Source organism: Aristolochia californica, unplaced genomic scaffold (assembly GCF_029961685.1).
Source record: "Aristolochia californica isolate CCGP_79_NKW_82.1479 unplaced genomic scaffold, dmAriCali1.0.hap1 SCAF_14, whole genome shotgun sequence".
NCBI classification, from domain to species: domain Eukaryota; kingdom Viridiplantae; phylum Streptophyta; class Magnoliopsida; order Piperales; family Aristolochiaceae; genus Aristolochia; species Aristolochia californica.
Window position 1 is genome coordinate 1,725,526 of NW_027181815.1, and position 23,968 is coordinate 1,749,493.

Genomic DNA, 23,968 nt, shown 5'->3' on the forward strand with positions numbered 1-23,968 from the left:
AGTTTTGAAATGCTACTAATTTGTTCTTCTTGAAAACTTGAGTGGAGTTAGCATCAGGAGAGTACCTCAAACAATTTGAGTATCTTCAAGAGGCATAAGGAACAGACAGTCGGAGTTCAAGAAACAATTTTTTTTTCACATGCTTGTGAAGCAAAGGTCGCATGTGTGAAATAACATGATGTCTTCGTGCGCACGGGGGGAGGGGAGTGAAGAGTTGTTGTTGGGGTTGACGGCTGCGACGGAAGCAGCAACTACCGAGACGACGTGGGGTAAGTGAGTCTACGACAAGGGTGTCCGGTGACGGAGGCAGTCATAGCAACGAACGAGAGGGGTTATGCAGTGATAAGGATTGGCGACGACAGACAAGGGGAGGAAGAAATCGAACTCGAAGAGTTAAAGATGACTCCCGCCTCTCGGGCTGTTAAGTTAACGAGCCGACTCGCAAGCTTTCGAACCAAACTATGGTTCGATCAAGCTCGGTTCGTTAATTTAAACAAGCTTTATTTAGATCTCAAACTCGGTTTGAGATCCAGATAAATCTAACCAAACCAAGTCAAACCCTAAACCCGCCTCTCGGGCTGTTAACTTAACGAGCCGACTCGCAAACTTTCGAACCAAACTATGGTTCGATCAAGCTCTGTTCGTTAATTTAAACAAGCTTTATCTAGATCTCAAACTCGGTTTGAGATCCAGATAAATCTAACCAAACCGAGTCAAGCTCGAGCCGCTCGCGAACAGGCTCGGTTTGATGCCACCCCTACGCACAACAGAGAAACGAGAAACAAGAAGGCAAAGAAATTGATGCCTTCAAATTTGAACCCGCGGACTCCAATTATTTCATAAAAGAAAATAGTATATAATTAATAGAACACAGTCACAACCAATAGTGCATAATAATTACTTACGACTAGTTAGGGTAGTGAGGAGTTGTCGTCGGGGTTGACGGCTGCGACAGAAGCAGCAGCTACCGAGACGACGTGGGGTAAGTGAGTCTACGACAAGGGCGTCCAGCGAGCAACTGTCGACGGTGACGGAGGCGGTCATAGCAACGGACGAGATGGGTTCGACGGTGATAAGGATCGGCGATGATAGACGAGGGGAGGAAGAAATCGAACTCGAAGAGTTGAAGACAACTCCCGCCTCCCGCGCTCCCGGGCCGTTAAGTTAACGAGCCGACTCACAAGCTTTCGAACCAAACCATGGTTTGATCAAGCTCGATTCGTTAATTTAAACAAGCCTTATCTAGATCTCAAACTCGGTTTGAGATCTAGATAAATCGAATCGAATCGAGCCAATCTCGAGCCGCTCGCGAACAGGCTCGGTTTGATGCCACTCCTATGCACAATAGAGAAACAAGAAACAAGAAGGCGAAGAAATTGATGCCTTCAAATTTGAACCCGCGGACTCCAATTATTTTATAAAAGAAAATAGTATAGAATTAATAGAACACAGTCACAACCAATAGTGCATAATAATTACGTACAACTAGTTAGGGTAATTTCTTTAAATTATTGACTATTATGTAAAATTTGGTTTGTAGATATAAATATTAAATTAATTAATTTTAAATATTTGTCAAATAAATCTACATTGTATGGTAGGAGATAAATAATAATTTTGTCGCAATACCCCCAAAGAGTTTGTATCAAAAGGCAAAATAATCCATTTACACCTTCGCAACTGCTTAATCTTCATAAATGATTAAATGGGTACAATTATATAAATTAAACTAAGGTAGCTGTCATTTGTCACTTTCAAGTTTCACCTTTTTTTTCTGGATCTCTTGTGAGTTTTGATTCCGTCTCAATCTGTTTAATACATGGAGAAGATAACTTTGCCCAACAACATTTCTGTCTGATTTCAAAGTTGATTGAGCCTGACGCGCAGTTCCTGCTTAATGCATAAAAGGGTATTCTTCAAAATAAAACGCCTTGATTTGATTAGGATTGATCTTAATCGTATGAGAGAAAACCATGTATCAATAATGACGATTAACTCCTTGTTTTAGCATCAATCATTGTAGCTTATAATCAGCAATTACACGCAAACTCGATGTCTAATCAGATGTAAGACTAACAGTGCAAGTAGGGCGGTTCATCGACGAATAAAGCAAAGCTTTATGTCAAGATCAAACTATTACCTTTCTTCTTCTTCTTCTGCTTCTACTTTTCGTCTCCGTTTCCTTTAAAGTGATTAAGGTGAAAGATTAAGATCATTGTCCTCCATTAGATACTACTCTTCCATATTGTTTGTGCAAAGACAAAGGTGATATAAGTAAATTTGTTATTACACTAGTGATTAATTAGTAACTTTTGTTAAAATTGGGTCTAATTCCATCCCAAAATGACTAACCAAAAGAATTACAAGATCAACCGGTAAGATTGTGGGAATTAAAAGAGAGAGAGATTGAATCTGCTTTGTCATGCTCTTTCTAGATGGAATGACCAGAAAAGCATCATATTTCCACGTGTGAAAATTCATGGAGATTAAAAAAAACACAAGAAGAAGAAAAAAAAAGAGAGCTAGGGCTGAGGATGGATCCTAAGATAGGCGGTCAATCTCCATAAATGAATACCTGGAACTAGATTTTTGTCCACAAGAAGTCATTGAATTTCAGTACCTGGTGACGTTTTCTGTTCACATCCCTCCAGAGACGAGGAACCGAATGTTATCCTTTCACTGCTTCTCATCTCACGTCCAAATGCAAAGCACCTTTCATTGCATTCCACTCCAACGGTTATTGTACAACATTTCATAATTCAATTTCAGCAAAAATCTGAAAGAGATCGTACACGGGGGAAGAAGAAGAAGAAGAAGGAGTAGAAAAGAGAAAGAGAAAGAAGAGGAAAAGGAAAAGACTCAGAGCCTGAGAGACAAATCAAGCTGTTGAAAGTCCTCTTTCTGAACATCGTCTGATCTGAAGCTCCCAGCCCAGGAACCCTCCATCTCTCTCCTACCATACATCCGCCGCACATTAATCCTACTATCGCTAAATCTGTAATCTTCATGCCGCTGCGTCATCTCCATGGCTCTCCGACTGGATCCGCCGGCTACGACAGCGGGCACAGTTTGTCCACCGTGAGGCCGGATCGCCATTGTCAAGTCTCTGCTCCGCTTGGCCAGACTCCTCTCCAGCTTATGAGCGTTCTGGTGGCCACCCAGAGCCTGAGAACTGTAAAACTTCCTCTGGCAGTAGTTGCACGAGAACACCCTGGGTTCTGCACTCAATGAAGGCTCTAGACCCAGATCAAGGTTGAGATCGTGGCTCGAGAGGCCGAGATTCGTATTGGGTTCGAGCTCCATCGCACATAAAAACCAAAGTAGGTTAGGGGAAGAAGAAAAAGAAAGACTCGCGCGCCCGAGGGCAGTGAGCTCCCACAGAAGAAAGACACAGAAAGAGAGAGAGAGAGAGAGAGAGAGAGATGCGATGATGAGTGTATGTGTGTTTGTTGTTGCACTGTGAGAGAGGGGAAACAACGGTCTAGTGTTCCTGCAACCACAAATGGAAAAGCGAGGGAAGGAGTTTGTGAGAGGAGAGAGATTGGGACAGAGACCTGCAAAAATCAGTGAGCAATCGAAGGGTTGTCGCCTCCATTTATGGCAGGATTCGGGCACGTTCTTGGTCCGGACAAAAATTCTGAAGGCGTTTCAGTAATTTCCATTCACTGTTTCACTGCCTCCACTCCTTGTCCAATCAATCCCAGTAACAGCCCAAAATTTCGTTATCACTCGTCTTCTTCTTCCGTTTCTCCAACTTTTTCTCGTTCAAGCAGATGTCCTTCTGGCTCTGCATTTCCATAAACGGAGGCTCATAAAACAAGTGGGACTGTAAAAGACGGAATCAAAGATAAGATGGTTGACATTACAAGGCTTTGAAATTTGCTTCCTCAATAACTCAAAAGATCTTCCTGTTTGGATTAAAATGGGTCACAGCTCGATGCCCATCATTACCATTGACAGATGCTAGTTTTTCAGAGTGTTTCATCGACATATTGGAAAATTCATCCTTACACTACTGGTTTTTTAATACTTTGAAATACACGAATTAGTTACAGTATATTCTACTATCAGAAACTTCTACAACACAGTTTCTCATTCATTACAACAGTATCCAGAATCTGAACTGCATGCAAAAGTCGATCCCTGGCTTGCTTTCTGCTTACCTTGTTTAGGTCAAACAGTTCCTCTGGTTTCATTTTAACGTTAAAACTCATCTTTCTTGTCTAATCTTCTTGTCAACTAGCAGAATGAACTCTTAAAACTATACTTTTCTGCATGAAAAATGATTACAGTCGCAAGTAACTAAAGCCATACTTAATTATTTCAATAACACAAGTAACTTTGACCATCTCATGTTCTATAATAGTTTATACCCAGATGTGATGAAAACGATAAGGATGGAGAACCACAATTGTCTCCGTTTTCTAATTTTTATCTTACGTAACCTAGGAGAGAATTCGCAATCTCAATGTCGGGATCCATTACCATTTGTCACCTAGGTCACATGGGTAGTCAACTTGTCCTTCTTTTTGTTTTTTTCTTGCCAGGAATTAGAGCCACCGTTCATGTTTTTAGATGTTAATTCCATACCAGTCGGCTGTCAACAGTCCCTGCCCCTAGTTTGAGATTACTATCTATTGTTTGATCCACTTTTTTTTTTGTGAATGATTAAATTAATGAACTTGCTGTGTGTTTGTCGAAGGAGATCCATGATTAGTTTCTTTGTCTCGTTGGGTGCTCTAATATTTTCAAATACATAGAAGAAACCCAAAGTCGGGAGGCTTCCTAGAACCAATATTCTATGTCTGCCTCATTATTTAATATTAATCAGGTGTCTTGAATCCGATTACCCATTTCGGACCCGCTTATGTTTCCTGATTAAATCACTTAATTCGAAAATCTCTCTATCGGGAGGTTTTGAGTTAGAGACATTTGATTTGGCGGTTTTTAGTCGGGAAGAGGGTTTGGGAAGGAAGAGGGTTTCATTGGGAGAAATCGGTCTTCGATTTGTATGCTTGGACCCGCAAAAGTCTCTTCTTCACTCGACATACTGGAATCGCCGCCTCTACCCGTGGAGTAGGTTGTTGCCGAACAACGTAACCATGTGTCTCTTCTCCTTTTAGATTGATTTAGTCTTTTGCATTTCTCATTTACTTATACTGTTCGTAGCTTGATTATATGCTCGATTACTATTGTTTTCTCGGTTTATTAGCCTCTATTTTAACATTTAAAATAATTGATTCAGCTCATCTTTGCACTGATTACTTGACTAAGGGATTCTTTGTATAGTCATAGAAAAAATAATGAGAAAACCATCTTTCCTTTGACTAATTTCTCCATTAAAACTAATTTATTTTACCGATTTTCTTGTATCTCCTTAAACCAAATAAGAGTGAGTAGAGTAAAAGTTTTTCTATCCCTAAATCTGGACACAAAGGTTTAATATGTTGAAAAGCCACAAACATCAGAATATTTTTTAATTGTATTTTTATGATTTCTTATTGTCATGAACATACCCTAAAGGCTATATAATAGTTCATACTCATGTACAAAGTTACAGATTAAGACGAGTTAGGAGTGAAATCTTGTAGCATGAAAGTCTGGCTTTTTGGGACGACGATGTTTAAGCGAGATTAAAGCTGAATGACCAGCAATGTTTTACGTCTAATTCCCTTGTTAAGAAATAATTAAACAGCCTTCTAATCTTGATGTAACAATTATGCATTTGTAATGCGACCTTGACACAGAAGGGTAAAAAAATGACCCTTTACATAACACTGAAACTTATTTAATTTACACCTAACCCGAACCCTTTCACGTCAATAAGATTTCAGAACAGAAAACTCTTCTCTTTTCTTTTCTCTGGCTGTAAGATTAAAGAAGAGAAGCACATGTAAGGGTTTACAGGACTGTACACCTTCTAAGAAGCAGTCCGATAAACTATGCAAGGGCGGCTTGTTTTTTTAAACAACCCAGTTCTTGAAAACTTACAAGGCATCTATTATTGCAAAGATTTGTGTCTCTTCCAACAAAGACACAACACATCCACGAAGCTGCCATTACTGCAGCAGAGGGTGGTCACAGGAAACCCTAGTCAGAGAACATTAATTCCATCCAAAAACTAGTGTTTTATAAACGGAAGATCTCTCGATCATGTTTCCGTGATCTCCAAATTCAAGAAAAATAGGTACCCGTTTGTATTTAATATCAGTATGGGCAGTGACGCCCTTGGCAATTGGCACATTCAAGGAACTCAGTTCTGAAACCAGGCAGGAAATTAGAAATAATGAACGACCGAGAAAGAGGAAGAAGAAAAGTGGGACTTACGTGAAGTTTCGCAGAAGCTGTAACGGGGCAGCTCGGGTTGGCTTCTAGAGAGGTCGTTCGGTCATGGCAGAAGTTATTACGATAGGAAAGATGCTCTTTTGTCGCACTTTATAGAACCTTTGCGAGGAACAAATTGTCCGAAAGAGTTGCGTTCTGGTTTTCATCTTCACTTTTAGTGGACAATGACTTTTACTGTGTTTGGGTCACCAACCTCTCGCCACTGAAGCTCTATCCACTATGGTTCTGAAATTTGTCCATGGAAGAGCTCGCACCCACTAGGGGGGCCCCATGACAACGTTTGACAAACCAATTTTGTGTATCCTTCTGATTGTTTATTGTTTGCTTTGGTGGGTCTTATGATGGTTGGATGGTCTTATCTATGTGGCTGTGGCTATGGATTGCTACCACGAATGATCATCTCTCTTCCCCTCCAGCTGATGATGACGCTACTGTTGAACACCTTTGGTTACATATGCAGATGTCTGTGCTCAGACTGCCTTTCTTCTCCTTTAAATTTCCTGCACTACGTCCCGCACTTGCATGGGTTGCCACTCTGCCCATTTGGATCACCGGTTAAGCAGTTAATAATTCAGTAATAAATTTATTTTAGAACTGATATGATAGCTTTTCCTTCACTGCTGCAAGCAAATCTCGAATTAAACAAGTTAAACTTCGAAACCTTTAAACCCAAGTGGGTCTTGAGAGTCAAAAGAAGCTCAACGATGAGACAAGAGAATGGCCACACTGTGCTTTCATGGAGCCCACCTCACCTCCAGGAGTGTCTCCTCCGAAGGTCACATCTCAACAGAAGAGAATCGAGGACGGAATCGTTTCCTCCATGGATTAAACAGTCACTCATCTAGTCACTGCAAATTGCAATAACTATGTCTTCCTGAAAGCAAACTTTGGCTGTAAATGAGTTACAACTGACATGGCACAGCGAGGGAACTTGGGTCAGAGACACGACATTGGAGAAGATAAAGTGGTTGCGGTGATTAATGCGACTTCAGTTTCCTGAAAAGGCTTGCCAGATGGAACTGCGAGTTGTATCCTCAGCTTTTCATGGTATCCGCAGTTAATCAGAACTCTAACTATTCGATCTGCTGTAGTTTGTTCATTCAAGGAGAAAGAACTGCGCCGTCTCTGGTAACTGTAAAATAATACCCGTACTTCATTCTCCCATCTGCGAGGAAACAATAAATTAGAAGATATACCAGTAGAAGGTGAAAATAAAAGTCATATATGAACGAAGGTTGTCTGGAGTGCAGGAACCAAATCAGATGAATTTACCTCCACAAAAAAGCCTCATCTGTGGGAAGGAGGAGGCCCTCTTCCTTCTTTGTCTTCAAGTGGACTTCAGATTGATATAGATTATTGTCATGGCTAGATAGTAATAATGTCAGTGCACTACAAGAGAAAGAAGCTAATCAAGGCAGCTAGACCTTTAACAAATATGACCAATCAATACTAAAAGAGGGGCAAGAGATTCTCGCACAAGGCTCTATACATAGAAAATGTACTCGAGTTCCTTGCGTCAACAATCAACATAGCCTGTTTGTATTTGTTCAAGCAATTTGTGTCTGTTATTCCTTTAGAAATCCTTTTGTCCACTATCTGCCTTGTGCTTGTGTTGGTGATTGATCTGGGATTTGCTGAAAGAGCAAATCTCAGTGCCTATAAACCAAAGGCAATGGGACCGATGTAAGTTGGAGCCAGTGGTCAGAAAGGCCAGCTTGTGAGTCACCGAAATTTGCTATTTCAGCAAACCCACTACACAAGTCTCTTGGCACTGATTTGGTCTGTGGCTCGAAAAGGCATGGTTGCTGGTTAATCTCTTAAGTTTTAAACCCCTCTATGCTCATTACTTCACGTTAGACCTTATTTTAGTAGGTCGGTTTTACATGTGTGCCACATTTGAAATTCTTAACTATTTAAAACCCTAATTTGAAAAAAATAAAATCGTTCTAACTAAAACAAGAACTTGAAAAGGTTTTATTGCCCCCTAATGCTGTCACCACTTAATAACATGTAAAGCTGTTTCTACATACAAACTTTCTTATTCCAACTTGAAACAAAGGTATCAATATCACTCCGAAAATCCTTCAATCGGATCCGGTCCCTTGTCTAGATTATGGGTCTTAATAACCTGGATATAAGATGAAACCCGACTAACCCAGTCGGCTAGCCAGGTCACATTGATGAGGGTGCATAGGGGGGAGAGGTTCCTCCTTCATCGACTCTAAAAAGGGGGTAACCCTCCTCTTTGCAAATTGAATCAATCTATACATAGTCTTGTTTATAAATTGAGATTGAAGGACTCATAGTAACACATTAGTAATAAAATTGTCATGTCATTCAATTGTTAAGCTTTTCCCTATTGTACTATTTTGAAGGAATGTGACTACTCACTTTAGAGTTTGTAAAGTATGTTCCGATATTGTATAATGTTTGGGTTTTGTTGGTCCACATATACTAAGGGAGTACAATTGTACAAATTCTTGGATTGTCTTGTTGGACAGTTGGGGACCCAAGACTATTATTATATAACATGTTATGATTTAAGACAGTTGTTGCGTTTTTTGGTTGTATGTAGGGAAGAAGGGGAGGTGGTTGCCTCTCTCCTTTTTTATAGACACTATAAAAAGTAATTTTGCTAGCAGGCAAAAATATTTTGGGTAACAGAGTTTAGTCTCTAATAGCAACAATTTAGTCTCTAGTAGCAAAATTTAATTTTGTGGCAAAATATTTCACAGGAGAAATTTCTCCGAGAAATTTTGTTTTCCCTGGAAAATATTTATGACGGGAAATTTGATGCCGATAAAAAAATATTTTTCATTGGAAAATGACTTTTCTCATAGAAAAAATGTTTGATAAAAAAAATCGAATCTTTCCTTGCGAATCCTTTGTCGATGCAATTACAATTTATGCTATCAAAGGTCTTAGGGTTTAAAAATATTGCAATTACAATTTTTGTTATGAATGTTCAAGACCAATATGAAACATGCAAACTTTAAAAAAAAGAATTGAAAGTTTTCTATTGATATAAATGACTAAAGTGCTTTTGTAAGAGAACATTGCAAATTATTACTTATTTTTCATTGTAAAAAGCATCAAGAAAATAATTACTTCAATTACAAAGAATACATTGAGGCTTTATGCAGTAGTTCCGACTTCTAAAAGATTGTAGGGTTTCCCTAAAATCAGGACTTCCAAGCAGTTCCAATATATTATGAACAAGACGCTTACTCGGTTTCGTTTAAATCAAGAAAAAAGTCCTTTCTAGTTAAGGATCAAGCGGTATCAAAGTTGAGTTTATGTTGGACTAAAATGATTAATTAAAGTATTAACCTAAAATATTTTTAAATCTAAATTAGACATGAGAGTTAAGACTATAATCTTGGCATCTCTAAATAACTTTACTTTGGTAGGTAGAGAATTCATGAGTTGAGATAGTCGTTTTGCATGTTTCACACCAAATGATTTTTTGAAGATTTATCCATTATACATTCTTTAGCACTAGATTTTTCTTTAACGGGCCTATGTCGGCCACTCAATCATCACCCACGTTTCAGGACCCCGTCCTGCTTGGCAGGTAAATGCCCAACCAACGACGCATGGACGGCGGCAGTAATTGAAGTGAATGCGTGGTCACTATCTAATGCTACTCGCCACCGGCCACCCACAGTCCGTTTCCATCTATTCGTACCATTTGATCAGGACCAATATATCCCAATTGGTGGCCTGCCTTGGGTCTACTTTGTTTTTCTCTTTTCTGTCTGTTTTTCTAGTCTTCGCTGTCCGATTGCCTCGTCTCTGTCTTGGGAGAGTGAGAGAGACAGTGGAAAAGCCAAGAATGGGAGGTGGCAATGGACAGAAGGCCAAGATGGCGATGGAGAAGAGTATGGAGAAGCAAAAACTTGTTAGAGGTAATTTTCTCCTTGCTATTGATTGTCTTTCTGAATGGACGCTTTGCCAAGAAAGCTTTTGGACAATTTTTTGGACTTGTTTTTAATGAGATTATCTAAATGTTCTTTGAGTTTGGAGGGAGAAGGAGGTCGGGGAGCTAACAGACAGATCCTTAGGTGAAATTTCATGGCAACAGTTGCGATATTTCAATCGTAAAAGCGTATGGAAGTGGATCTTTTGTTTTTGTTTTTTGTTTTAACTGGTTTGTCCATACTTTTTATTGTTTTATTCCATTTCCACTTCCTGATTGTATTTTAGTCCGGGTTTCGGTGGTTATTACGAATCGTCGGGATTCGGGGAAATAGTGTTATCTATGTGACCTTGGCTACCCCTCTAGATGAGCAGGGCAAGTTTAAGACAATATTCTGACTGTAAATGGCGTTTGTGTGGGTGATTAGTGAATAACCACCCATTCTTATCTAGTAGTGAAGTTAATAGTAGTTAATCATTCTTGATATTCTTCGTTTTCTTTGTATCCTCACGAGACAATGTTCCCATTCAACAATAGAAGATATTGATGTATCAAAGATTGAATCAAAGCATATATTTTTATGACGTTTGAGGCATTTCATGCCATCAACGTGATACGAAACTTGTTTTTCTCAACAAATTGCCCTGCGTAAGATGAACTTTCAATTGTTCTGACAACTATAGTCGGATCAGCACACTTCAGAAGTTGCGTTTCAGGTATCTTGGAAAGGTTGGTTGTCTTTGAAAAGAGAAATATGCCTAGAATTGCCTTCTAATTTTTATGTTCCTATTTTGTGTCTCTTCTCCAATTTTCTTTCTTTGCTTATCTTTTGTAAATGCTGCTTCTTCCCTATGTAGTATTCTGCTAACATTAGCTGGCTGTTGTAAAATTCAGTTTTTTTTCTTTTCTCCTTTCGCCTATGACAATGTATTTAGGTTTCATCACCTGTGTCTGCCCTTCTGAGTGATTATGTAATTAGTGGAAGAATCTCTCTGAGTATAATCGTATGACTATGTACAATGGACTCTATTTCTTTTGAATTTGTCCGTTATAGTTGCAACTCATATATTTAGTATTAGATTGGCTCAACTTGAACAGTTGAGTTTAAGGTTTTTTGTCCACGTTTTTAGTTGCCTATAGAATCATCCACTCAAAACGTGTCATCCAGACAACTTATATGTGACCTTCACAAGGAGAATTATTGTGACATTTCGGCTTTCTTTCTAGTTTAGATAGTGCTCTGAAATTTCCTGTACCATTGTGCAAAGGTACCTGGCACCTCAGAGGGACTAGGATGTGAGAAGAATGATTTAAAATTCACCACATTTTGGGGTGCCATGCTTTCATTAATTTATAGGAGTGATATCCCAATTACAGGGATTTACAATTGATTACAAGATATTGGATTTATATATACAAGGAATGATTGAGCTTAATTAGCTCCTGTGATGGAAGGCCCTAAACAGGGCAATGATCCTTAATTGATTGAAAATTAGTTTTATGATCCTTAATTGATTGAGGATCAATCTTTTAAGGCAGTATCTTCAACAGCCCCCCGCAAGCTGAGCGTCGAATTAGGACAGACGTGTAGCTTGAACTGAAAAAACTGAAATAGAGGGCGAGAGACGCTCTTAGTGAAGATATCCGCAATCTGTAAGTGAGATGGCACATATTGAGTGCGAATCTTTCCAGCAACAACAAGTTCTCGCAGAAAGTGAATGTCTAGCTCAACATGTTTGGCCCGCTTGTGAACAACAGGGTTGGAGCTCAAGAAAAGAGCACTTTTGTTATCGCATAAGAGAAGTGGCCGTTTGGGAATGGATACTTTGAGATCACGAAGAAGATGAGTGAGCCAGATAAGTTCGGTGGCCGTGAGAGCAAGGGCACGATATTCTGATTCACAGCTGGAAAGAGAAACTGTAGGTTGTTTCTTGGCACTCCAGGAGACTAAGTTGTCCCCAAAGTAAATAGAGTAACCCGAGGTGGAGCGGTGAGTGTCAGGACAGCCGGTCCAGTCAGCATCAGAATAAGCAAGTAAGGAGCCAGGAGAAGCAGACGAGCGAAAGGATAAACGATAATGAAGAGTGCCTTTGACATACCGAAGAATACGCTTAACAGCAAGGAAGTGGTTATTAGTGGGAGAGTGTAGAAATTGACTGACCGAGTTGACAACATGAGCAATGTCGGGACGCGTGATGGTCAAATATTGAAGAGCACCAACAAGAGATCGATAAAGAGTGGGATTCAAAAATAACTGACCAACAGAGGATAGATGCTGAGAAACTACCATAGGAGTATGCACAGGTTTGCTTTCAAGTAATTGAGCTCGAGCAAGAATGTCGCGCGCATATTTCAGCTGACTAAGAAAGAGCCCATCAGCGGTGGGTGTGGCTTCAAGACCAAGGAAGTAGCTGAGAGAACCCAAGTCCTTTGTAGCGAACTCATAATGAAGCTTGCTGGCAAAATTGTCAAGCACAGAGGGGTTGTTGCCCGTAATAATAATATCATTGACATATAGGAGCAGATAAAGGATGTCAGAGTGTCGATGAAAGACGAAGAGCGAAGGATCAGCCTGACTGCAGTGGAAGCCAAGATGTGTAAGGAAAGAGCTGAACCGTTGGAACCAAGCTCGAGGGGCTTGTTTGAGACCATAGAGAGCTTTATGAAGCTTGCAAACATGATCAGGGAAGCGAGGATCAATATACCCAGGTGGCTAGTCCATATAGACACGATCATTGAGATGACCATTGAGGAATGCATTTTTGACATCCAATTGACGGAGAGACCAGCGATGAGTAATAGCAAGAGAGAGTACAACCCGAATAGTGGTAGCTTTGATAACAGGACTGAAGGTGTCGGTGTAGTCAAGACCTGGGACTTGTGTAAACCCCTTCACGACAAGACGAGTTTTGAACCGCTCAATAGAACCATCAGGCAAATATTTGGTCCGAAAGACCCATTTAGATCCCACAATGTTGGTATGAGCCGGTCGAGGTACCAAAATCCAAGTACGATTATTTTGAAGAGCCTGAATTTCTTCATCCATAGCGGCAAGCCAGGTTGGATTCTTGGCAGCAGATTTGAACCCTTTAGGCTCAGCAGATGCGAGGAGAGCAGAAAGTAGCCTAGATGAGCCAGAATACGCCAGATCAGGCGAGTGACGAGGTTTGAAAATGCCAGCTTTGGCACGTGTGACCATAGGATGAGAACCCACCGGAATAGCAGCAACATGAGCAGTGGAATCAGCATGTGGCAGAGTAGGTCCTGTAAAAGTAGAAGGGGCCTGCAAAGACTCATCCACGGGATTAGTGCAAATACCACAAAGACGGGAGTCGGATTGAGTAATATGCCGAGAATGGGGCGCCGGAAGAGATGGGGGCATGACAGTAGAAGAGAGACTGGGTTCCAGAAAGTTGGAGAAATTGAGAGAGGTTAAAGGTTGAGCCTGAGAAGAGGCGTGGGATGGAAATGAGTCTCATCAAATTGAGCATGACGAGTGATATAAAGTCTAGATGTGACAGGATTAAGACAACGAAACCCTTTGTACGATGAACTATAGCCCATAAAGATGCAAGGAATACTACGAGGCGAGAATTTATTTGGCATATAATCACGTAAACATGGGTAGACACGACAACCAAAAGGATGGAAATTGTCATAATTTGGAGAAATACCATAGATAAGTTCAAAAGGGGACTTACCTCTGAGAAACGGTGTGGGCAATCGGTTGATGATGTAGGCAGCAGTGCTAAAGGCGTCAACCCAGTAACGAGGAGAAAAGTGGGAATGGAAGAGTAGGGCCAAACCAGTTTTAGTCAAATGACGGTGTTTGCGTTCTGTGCGACCATTTTGGGCAGGAGTGTAGGGACAAGATAATTGATGATGTATGCCCAAAGAGCGATGGTGTTTAAAACGAGTGCTAGTAAATTCTGCACCACCATCGCTTTGAAATTTTTTGATATGAAGAGTGTTGATTTTCAACAAATTTGTGAAATTGAAGAAAAATATCATAGAAATCAGACTTCAATTTCAATGGGTAAAGCCAAGTGAAACGAGAATAATCATCAATAAATAAAACATAGTAAAGAAAACCCAAATTCGATGGTACTGGTGAAGGACCCCATATATCGCAATGAATTAAATCTAACAATTGAGACGACTTTTTTTGCATTGCGAAGATAAGGCAAACGATGACTTTTGGAAAGTTGACATGTAGCACATAAATGTGGAGAGGGCAATAACGAAGTAAGATGAAGATGTCCATCTTTGTTTAATAAGGAGATAACAGAATGATGCACATGGCCTAATCGAGCATACCATAAATCATAGGAGGCATGAAGAGATTTATTTTTCAAAACAGAAATAAATGCTGAATTTCCACGCTCTAGCACATATAGGCCTCCATCACGCCGACCGGTTGCCACCACCTTTCCCGTTTGGCGATTCTGAACAGTGAAAAAATTATTAGTAAACGTAACAGAGAAAGGAAAATCATTCATTAATTTACTAATAGACAAAAGATTTTTAGTAAGATGAGGAACAACCAAAATATCTAATAATTGAAGATCTGGAGAAGGAGAGAGGGAACCAGTATGGGTAATAGGTAGAGACACGCCATTTCCCACAATTACACAATCCTTACCCGTGTAGATTACTGTTTGATCCAACGAGGAGTGGGCCGGGGTCATGTGGGCCGTGGCCCCCGTATCCACGAACCAATCCGAATTCTGATTTTCGGACAAGGAGCAATTTTGAGTAAAGGAATCGGCGAGATGCGCCAAAGGGTATTCCTGGTTTGAATACCGTTGCCGACATCAATCGGCATAGTGCCCGTCCTGACGACAGATTTGACACCGGGGGGGGCGACTGTTGCTGGTGGTGGGACGACCTGAGCCGTAACCGGAATCACCGTGTGGGCTGTGACCGTGGCCGGAGACAGAGGTTCCTTTGTTTCCAGAACTGTAATGGCTGCCGTGGCTGGTTCCGCGACCCCATCGATGGCGAGAAGAGCCACCGGAGCGCTGATAGGAGACACAGTTTGCAGTGAAAGCCGCAGGGGAGGGAGCCGTGGGCTCGAGAGATTTCTGAAAAAATCTCGAAGCTTTCCGCGCGGGATGCGATGTCGGAAAAACAAGGTAAGGGGGTTTGGGCCATTTGGGCAGAGGAAAATCTAGAGAATTCCGGGCCAAGACCCCGGAGGAACCAGTGAGCCTTGTCGGTGTCATCAATGGGACGATCGATGGCGTGAAGTTGGTCGCACAAGACCTTAAACGTGCGGGCGTAGACCGTCACCGAGCGAGCTCCTCTTTTCATCAATTGAAGGTCGTCTTTGAGACGAATTTCACGGGCTTTGGACCTGTGACTGAAGGAATTCTCCAGAGCAAGTCATACATCACGAGAGGTGGAGAAACCAACGGCTTCAGCCATAGCTTCTTCGGACAAAGAAGAAAGAAGAAGACTGAGAAGATGCTGGTCAATGGCTTTCCATGATGAGTGCTTGAGGTTTGGTGTCTGAGACGTGGGAGGGTCAAAAAGAGGTGGTGGCACAAGAGTACCATCCACATGACCCAGCATACCTTGACTGTCAAGGAGCGGAAGGAACTGACTTTTCCATAGAAGATAATTGGAAGATGAAAGTTTGATGGTGACCATGTGAAGCATGGTATTGAAGGAGAGAAGATCAGAAGAAAATTCAGAAGCCATAGTGGATCACAGAATTTTAATTCAGAAGAGCTCTGATGCCATGAGAAGAATGATTTAAAATTCACCACATTTTGGGGTGTCATGCTTTCATTAATTTATAGAAGTGATATCCCAATTATAGGGATTTACAATTGATTACAAGATATTGGATTTGTATATACAAGGAATGATTGAGCTTAATTAGCTCCTATGATTGAGCTTAATTAGCTCCTGTGATGGAAGACCCTAAACAGGGCAATGATCCTTAATTGATTGAGAATCAGTTTTATGATCCTTAATTGATTGAGGATCAATCTCTTAAGGCAATATCTTCAACAGGATGGAATGGCGAACAGTAGCTTTTGTAGATTTTAACATATGTTTAAGCACTTATAAATTCTTGAGGTTGCCTACAAGTTGAACATCTGGACATCTGTTTTCAAGAAGTCTTCATACTGTTAATTCTGACGGTGATGCTGGCTTTTTATCTAATATAAGATGAGTTTCTGAATCAAGAAATTTGCATGTCTGAGGTACCTAAATAAGCTATTGAGGCACTGTTTGCTTTCAAGTCTCTGACGGAACTATTATTCATGAATGTTGTTTCCATATGTGTTTGTTTTGATACGTGACACATTCATCACATCTAGGGAGATGAACACATGCATGATAATTGAATTTCCCTAAGTAGGTAGATATGTTTAATGAATCAGTCCAGGATAAGTTTATTGAATTCATTTGAAGCACACTATGAAATTTCTGGTTCTAGCAAATTATTATTACATGATATGAAGCCAAGTAGCCAACACACGATTATAAATGTAAATTGGAAGATGTTCTAGAAATTGTTTTTATATGAAATTACAGTAATTAAGTTTAATTTTTAAGTATATTTCTAGTTTTTTTAGAAAAGTATCTTTCATAAAGCTCTTCGGTTCTAGGTTCACATATAAAAATGCTATTGGATGTAAAGGCACTAGATATATTATTAAAAAGAGCTAGATAAACTAAAATTCACCCTTAGTTTTTTTTTTTTTTTTTTAATATCACTAGGAGTGAACATGATAACAACCACAGTTGGTGGCTATTTGACAAATGGTAAGAACTGCAAACGATTAGGTTAAAGCTTGCTTACTTACTTTCCCTTGTGGTTTGTATTGGGTCTTTTCTTCTAATGTCATCCATCCTCTTTATGTTTGCAAGCTTTGAAATGTAATTGGATTTAGCATCAATGTTTTCATTGTCTTGCATGCTTCATTGTGTGTAACCATGGAAAAGGACTATTGAAAGATTGCTCATCGATAAGGTTCTCCTTTTTTCACAAAATCATAAGCAGTTACAGTTTCATATAGAACATTAAAGATCAGACTCTCTTTACTCATCCGAGATCAAGTCATTTGAGCTTAAGAATTTGATTTCTAAACCAATCCTGTTCATTGCTTACCCAAGATCATCGATTCCCTCATAGTCATTTGAGCATAAGAATTTGATTTCTAAACCGATTCTGTTCATTGCTTGCCGAAGATCATCGACTCCCTCATTGTGTGTGTGTTGTATACAGTGCAAGATATGTAACTAGTGTGAAAGTATGTGCTCACGCCAACGAAGTTTTAGTCGAGGCCAACCAAGTCAGGCACATGCCATTCATTGTATTCAATTTGTATACCTTTCGGAAATTGGTTTCAGAAAACTGATCCAGAAATTTAGACCCTGATGAGAAAAAGGCCCTTCCAAGTGCGTATGCAACTATTCCTATGCCAAGTTCCCTGAAAGAAGAAGAAGAAGAAGAAAGATCTGAATGATCCGAGCAAAAGTAATGGTGCAAGTATTGGAAGTCATGGTAGATCAACTTTACCTGCAAGTGGGTACTATTTCTTTCTCTAAATCTGAGTCCACAAGGACCATTCTAACTCTACTGCAGTTATTGGATGGACAACATGAGCACTCCTGATAGTTGAGGCAGAGGCTTCAGAGAGGCCTACATATTTTATCTTTCCTTCTTGTTTTTTAATCCTCTTATTGAGATTTCCTAACTTTAACTTAGGTACCTTTATTTAATTGCTTTCTTTAATGTTGTTAATGGATTTGATGATGGTTCGTGTCTTTTAGTGTTTGATTTATCTGAAATTAATAAATTAATATATATTAATTCTAAAATAATGAACGGCATACAATAAAATTAATTGGTTTATATGGTAATATGTATTTTTTATTATTAATGATCAAAAGGATTTTTATAATAAACTATAATCTAAATTTAAAATAATATAAATTAATAACAATAAGTAAATCGATAGTTATTAGCAACAATACTTAACAATAATGAAAGTGGGAAGAAAAAGATGAAGTCCAAGCCAACCTAAGAGGGCGGCATCAGGTCTATCACCTATCCTTGTCTCTCTTTTTATAATCAATAAGTGGGTGAAACATATTTTCTCTTTTGGACTTTGCATCTTTGAAGTAGGATAAGTCTTATGGATAATGATATTTGAAATCAAAATGAAGTCTGATTCCATTCAGACCTTAAACCGACGTTTTAACTAGATTTTATTTTCGATATAAGGCAAGAGAGTAAGCATCTTCACCGCCAATGAGAAAGGACGGTTGTAGTTGAAGATGCTAAATTTAATTGACTTCAGAGGAAGAAGGAAGAAGAAGAAGAAGAAGAAGATCGCATATAAGATATGAAATAAATTTCATATGTAACATATTGAAAACAAATTTTCCAACCAGGGAACTATCTCTTTCAGCATCTCTTTCTTCTTCTCCCTTCAAATATACCCTTACCTCTCTCAAATAATCTTCTTGCAGGCCACGAGTTATTCTTTAATCGAAAGAACACAACAAATTGGTATCAGTGCAGGACTAGTTCCAAGAGGGTATCAATTAAGAAATAGGTGCCTATTATGGGTCGATTTGTCGTCTAACTTACCAACTCACTCCAGTTGTTTGTAAAGTTGCAACAAGCAACAATGGAGGAAACGGAAAAGTTTTATGGTGGTTGAAATACGTTACATCTTTGTGTTAATCTATGATCGTAGCCGTTCTTTTCGATAGGTTTTAGTGGAAAGCTTAGAGGTTAAATGACAAGTATTATTAGTCTACAATGCCACTTGGGGTGTTACCTCATGCATGCTCATAACACATCACTATAAATTACAAAGAAGATGCACTTCCCTTTCCATTACCACGTCTGAGAGGGAAAGACTAAAACGTATGGATTCCAAAAGGTAAAATTGTTCTTGTTCTTGTTCTTGGTATCATTGTTTTCTTTTATGTTAATACTAGTAAGAGATCAACTTTTTCTTTTTCGTTTAGTGGAGCTTGGGACGATGGGACGAAGGCACCCTGGTATGAAGACAAAGACGAGAAGCTCAAGATAGTAGTTGATCTACCCTTCCTAATATTTAGATTCCAGTTTTCGTATTAAATAAAATAAATAATCACTAAGATCTCTTCATATTTTGTTGAGGATTCATGAAACATGATGTTTATGTCTAATTTTTGATAGATAGATTTTTTTTTTTTTTTCAATGGAATGCAAGGATCATTTTCTCACTTCCCCCTTTCCAACAGGAAAAGGATGAAAGTGGGAAGGAGACACTAATGGAGGCTGAGGATTTCGAGGTACATAACTCCTTTCAGTTTTAAATTCATAGCCAGATTACCCTAATTCAACAACGTCATGAATTTATTTTAGGAAGATGATATAGATATTTCAGACGGGTTCGTCTGCGACGCCATCGATCTGATCCTGGATGTGGGTGACTGAATATACTTCTTCCATTCCATCATTAATGAGCTTTTCTTACTTGCTGCAATGTTAACGATACCTTTCGCCAATTTCAGGTGCTGGAGGCCCCGGCAAGCCGCCAAGCTCTCAATATTGCAATGATAATTTTTATAACCTTTCTGCCTATTTAATTCTGGCATAATCTGTGCTATGTAATGAGAACGCACCTGTGCTGTGTGTTGTATCTTCGGATCGTCTCAGCTAAATAAAATCAATACTATGAAGTAAATAAAGAGGGCGAATCATATTTTCTATTTAAGATTTTGCGGTATCATCGTCACTGTCTTCAAGCCTGATCGGTATGTTTATATTTTCATTTTGTGTCTGTGTTTTCTGGTTCCCCCATTCTTCACCAAATCATTACCCAGAGTTCTCCCGCATTCGCAACGGATACAAATAATATATTTTTTAATTCAATTAAATAACATAGAGTCACTCTTATAATCAACAATCAACAGTAAGCGAGGATTTGGCAGGAAACGAATGGAACCCGTGGGTGGTTGTTTATGGCTTTGTCTGTACGAAGGTCGGCATCTTAATTTGGTTGCTAACCCGTGGCAAATCCAATTGAATACGCCAGATTCCTTCCGTTTTTAAATTTAAAATTCATATGATTCCTTCTTCTTCGCTTCTTGCACTACTTGGGAAGACCAGCAGCGAGCCTTGCTCTCAAATCCTTCCTCAGGATTTTCCCCGAAGGCGCTTTAGGGATGGCATCAGTGAAGAACACCCGGCTGATTCTTTTGTAAAACACCACCTGTAACCCAGAAACAAAGCCTTCAGCCCTCTGAATCCAATCATTCAAGAGATGAATTGCTTCCTCCTAATCATAAACCATTTAAGCTAACCTGTTTAGATATAAATAGCTTGATGTCGTCCTCGGTGATCTCTGAACCGTTTGATTTGACGACGAAGGCCACTGGTACCTCTCCGGCGAGCTCATCTTTCATTCTGAAATACCCAATTCAGTTAAGAACAACATTGTACTGTGCTTAGAGAGCGGAAGGAATTGACACAAGTTAATATATAACACTCACGAGACGACAGCTGCGTCGGCGATAGAGGAATGGGTGATGAGCATGGCTTCGAGCTCGGCAGGGGCGACTTGGAAGCCCTTGTATTTGATGATTTCCTTCAATCTGTCAACGATGAAAAGCTCGTCGTCGTCGTCTACGCAGCCGATGTCTCCGGTGTGCAGCCATCCTTGCCGGTCAATGGTCCCCTGTGTGGCTTCCGGATCGTTTAGATAACCTGGCACGCATTCAAATTGTTAATTGGCTTTTCCATTTTATGCTATTAAACATTATAATACTAGTTAGAACTTAGAAGATACTGTTAGTAAGGGTCCCCAAATCATTCAGAAGCGGCCAATTTCTACGACGGAGTCGGTGGTGGAAATTCTATTAGACTATTCCCACTAGAGGCGTGCGTCCGACTCTCCGACTTTGACTGATGTCTCCACGCGTTCAAATGAAGATTCCTCGACAAATGCGACACATTCAATCTGGTAATTGGCACGGCATTCATCAATCTTTTCTAAAGTTCCCAATGAAACTAAGATTGTTCTTCCTTGGTGCAAGTGGAGACGAAACTCTAATTTCGATTTCAAAGTTTGACGAAAGCGATTAATTTTTCAGACCAAGGGAGGTGACTTCAGGTAGGTGAGAGCCGCCTTCTGCCTTCTGTGTTCATTTCTTCATTGAAACTCTCTTTGCAGGGAAATTAGATCAAGTCTAGCTAAGTCACTCTTTTACGTTATCTTCAACTTCCACAATTTAATAATAAAAACTTGGAACGATGACACTGGCAGTCCTTACCGAATCTACTCCTACCCTTTCAGATATCTCTACGATATCGATGCCACCTGCATCGAGTAATCTAATTGCGGAATCGAGTGGAAGTGAAGCTCACCGAACAAGAGAAAAATGGTTAAAGAAGAAGAAAAGGAAGGATTTACCCTACCTTTCATGATCTGGTTTCCCCTGATGCAAATCTCCCCGGGCTGGTTGCGAGGCAGGGAGGCTCCCGTCTCCGGGTCCACGATCTTCATCTCTGCGTTCCTCACCACTGTCCCACACGACCCCGATTTGATCTCGAACGGTTCCTTTGCGAATGCCAGACACATTGCCAGCACCGGGCCCGCTTCTGTCATCCCGTACCCCTGCCATTTTTTATTCCGTTAATCTACGAGGGTCATTTTGGGCGTTTTTCATTAAAGTCTAAATATCCCTTTATGAGAAAATGACTAATCTAATTAATAAATATCATCATGAAAAAGGAAAGATATGAAATAATGGAGGATGAGAAGGAGGATGAGGGATTTGCGGAGAGGGGAGGTCACCTGGCCGAGCTTGGCGTTGGGTAACTTGGTTCTGACAGTGTCCTCGAGGTCCTTGCCCATGGGAGCGGCGCCTGACATGACTGTTCGGACGGAGGAGAGGTCGTAGTTGTCGACGACGGGGCTCTTGGCGATAGCGAGAACGATGGGGGGCACGATGGGGGCGATCGTCACTCTGTACTTCTCTACCAACTCCATAAGCGACACGATTTCGAATTTTTGCATGATCAGGATTGCCGCACCCACCCGAAGCCCGCAGAAGAGCACCGAGTTGAGCGAGTAGATATGGAATAGCGGCAGTACGCAGAGGACAACGTCCTCGCTGTGGACATACAGGTTTGGGTTGTCTCCATCCACCTGCTGGGCTACGCTCGTCACCTGTCCACGGTGGGTCAGCTTCACCCCCTTGGGTAATCCCGTCGTCCCCGATGAGTACGGCAATGCCACCACATCGTCCGGCAAGATATCCACCTCCGGGAGCTCTGCCTCGTCCGCCCCCGTCAGCTCCGAGAAATGCAAGCAGCCCGGAGGAGGCGCGTCGATGCAGACGATCTTCACCCCGCGCTCTTCCGCCAGCTCCCGGACTTTATCCACATAACACGCCTGCGTGACTATCACCTTAGCGTTGGACGCCTTCATCTGTTTGGCGATCTCGGCCGGGGTGTAGAAAGGGTTGGCAGTAGTGGAAACGGCTCCGCGGTACGAGGCTCCCATGAAAGCGAAGACGAACTCGGGAGAGTTTGGGAGGAGGAGCATGATTACCTGCCCCTTCTCCACTCCGAGTCGGTTGAGCCCCGAGGCAACCTTCCGGGCCGTGCGCTCAACCTCCCCGTACGTGTAGACATCCCCGGTGGAGCCGTTTATAATGCAAGGCCGAGACCTGTACGAGTCGATATTCTGGAAGCAGTAGGAGTGCAGCGTAAGACGGTTCGGGATGTAGATATCAGGGAGCTTCGACCGAAAGATATAATCACCTGCAGAACCCATGGCACAGGAGAAGAAGAAGAAGAAAATGAAAGAGAGGGGAATGGTTTAAGAGTTGTGAGCAACTCTAGGAGAAACGGAAGAGGGGGAAGGCTATATATTACAGACGGAAGAGAGGTAGGAGGGGACATGAAAGGGAATACAGGATTTAACGCGGGTAAAAGGAGGGAAAGTAGGGGTTGGTGAGGGTTTCCTGGTTTTTTTGAGTGGAGGGGTGGTCCGTGGTCGACAGCGGGGGAAGTGTTGGTAGGCGGGACCCAGGGCTTGACTTGAAATCGTCCACAACGAGCCACATAAGATTTTCACCTACCATAGGCTGAAGTCAGAGGCGCCAAAGGGGCACTAAGGCGGTGAGCGCCGATGGAGCCGGCGGAGCAGGAGAACTTTCACCTACTTCACAGAGCTGCTGGCCTCGTCGTGGCGTGGCATGACGTCAGAGGTTCTTCTATAGCTTTTGTTTTTTGGCGGCGGCTTCGGTCTTCGCTTGACCTTTACCTTACTAATTTTACGGCCGTGAACTCGTGGCTTTTGACATGCTAGTGACGGGAAAGATGATAAAATTTAACAAAAACAATCGTCGTGGAAACCAACAAACCCACTATCTCTTCGAGTATTGCTTTATCTAAAAAATTTTAACTGAGTTTGAATCCGAGTTTTAGCTCGGTTGATAACCTTGTAAAATTTAACTTTAGCTTATTATGAGCCTTATTTTGAAGTTTGAACGAAGTTGAAACTCAGAGTCGAGTTCAAATCCACCCCTACAACGGGTGCAATTTAGTAGGGAGACTGTGGGCTTAGGGGCGGTTTTGCCTGGTGGTATCTTACTGTCAGCATCAGACATGGCTAAAATTAGAGGGTAACAAATTATTTCTTGGATTGGTGTATTTAGTTTCTTGTCATGAGACCG

General features: G+C 40.9%; 2 protein-coding genes across 2 annotated transcripts; both read right to left on the reverse strand.

The window, feature by feature from the left end:
- Window positions 1-2,406: 2,406 nt before the first annotated feature.
- Window positions 2,407-3,572, reverse strand: LOC137950766 (zinc finger protein GIS2-like). Its single transcript, XM_068797380.1, has one exon. It carries the CDS (start codon window positions 3,301-3,303, stop codon window positions 2,860-2,862), a length of 444 nt encoding a protein of 147 aa, XP_068653481.1. The 5' UTR covers window positions 3,304-3,572; the 3' UTR covers window positions 2,407-2,859.
- Window positions 3,573-19,959: 16,387 nt separating this feature from the next.
- On the reverse strand, window positions 19,960-23,115 carry LOC137949732 (4-coumarate--CoA ligase 1-like). Its single transcript, XM_068795891.1, has 5 exons — window positions 22,081-23,115; window positions 21,702-21,900; window positions 20,777-20,990; window positions 20,588-20,690; window positions 19,960-20,496 (listed from the first exon to the last, which is right to left on the reverse strand). The coding sequence occupies exons 1-5, from the start codon at window positions 23,062-23,064 to the stop codon at window positions 20,377-20,379; spliced, it is 1,620 nt and encodes a 539-aa protein (XP_068651992.1). The 5' UTR covers window positions 23,065-23,115; the 3' UTR covers window positions 19,960-20,376.
- Between the last annotated feature and the right edge of the window lie 853 nt (window positions 23,116-23,968).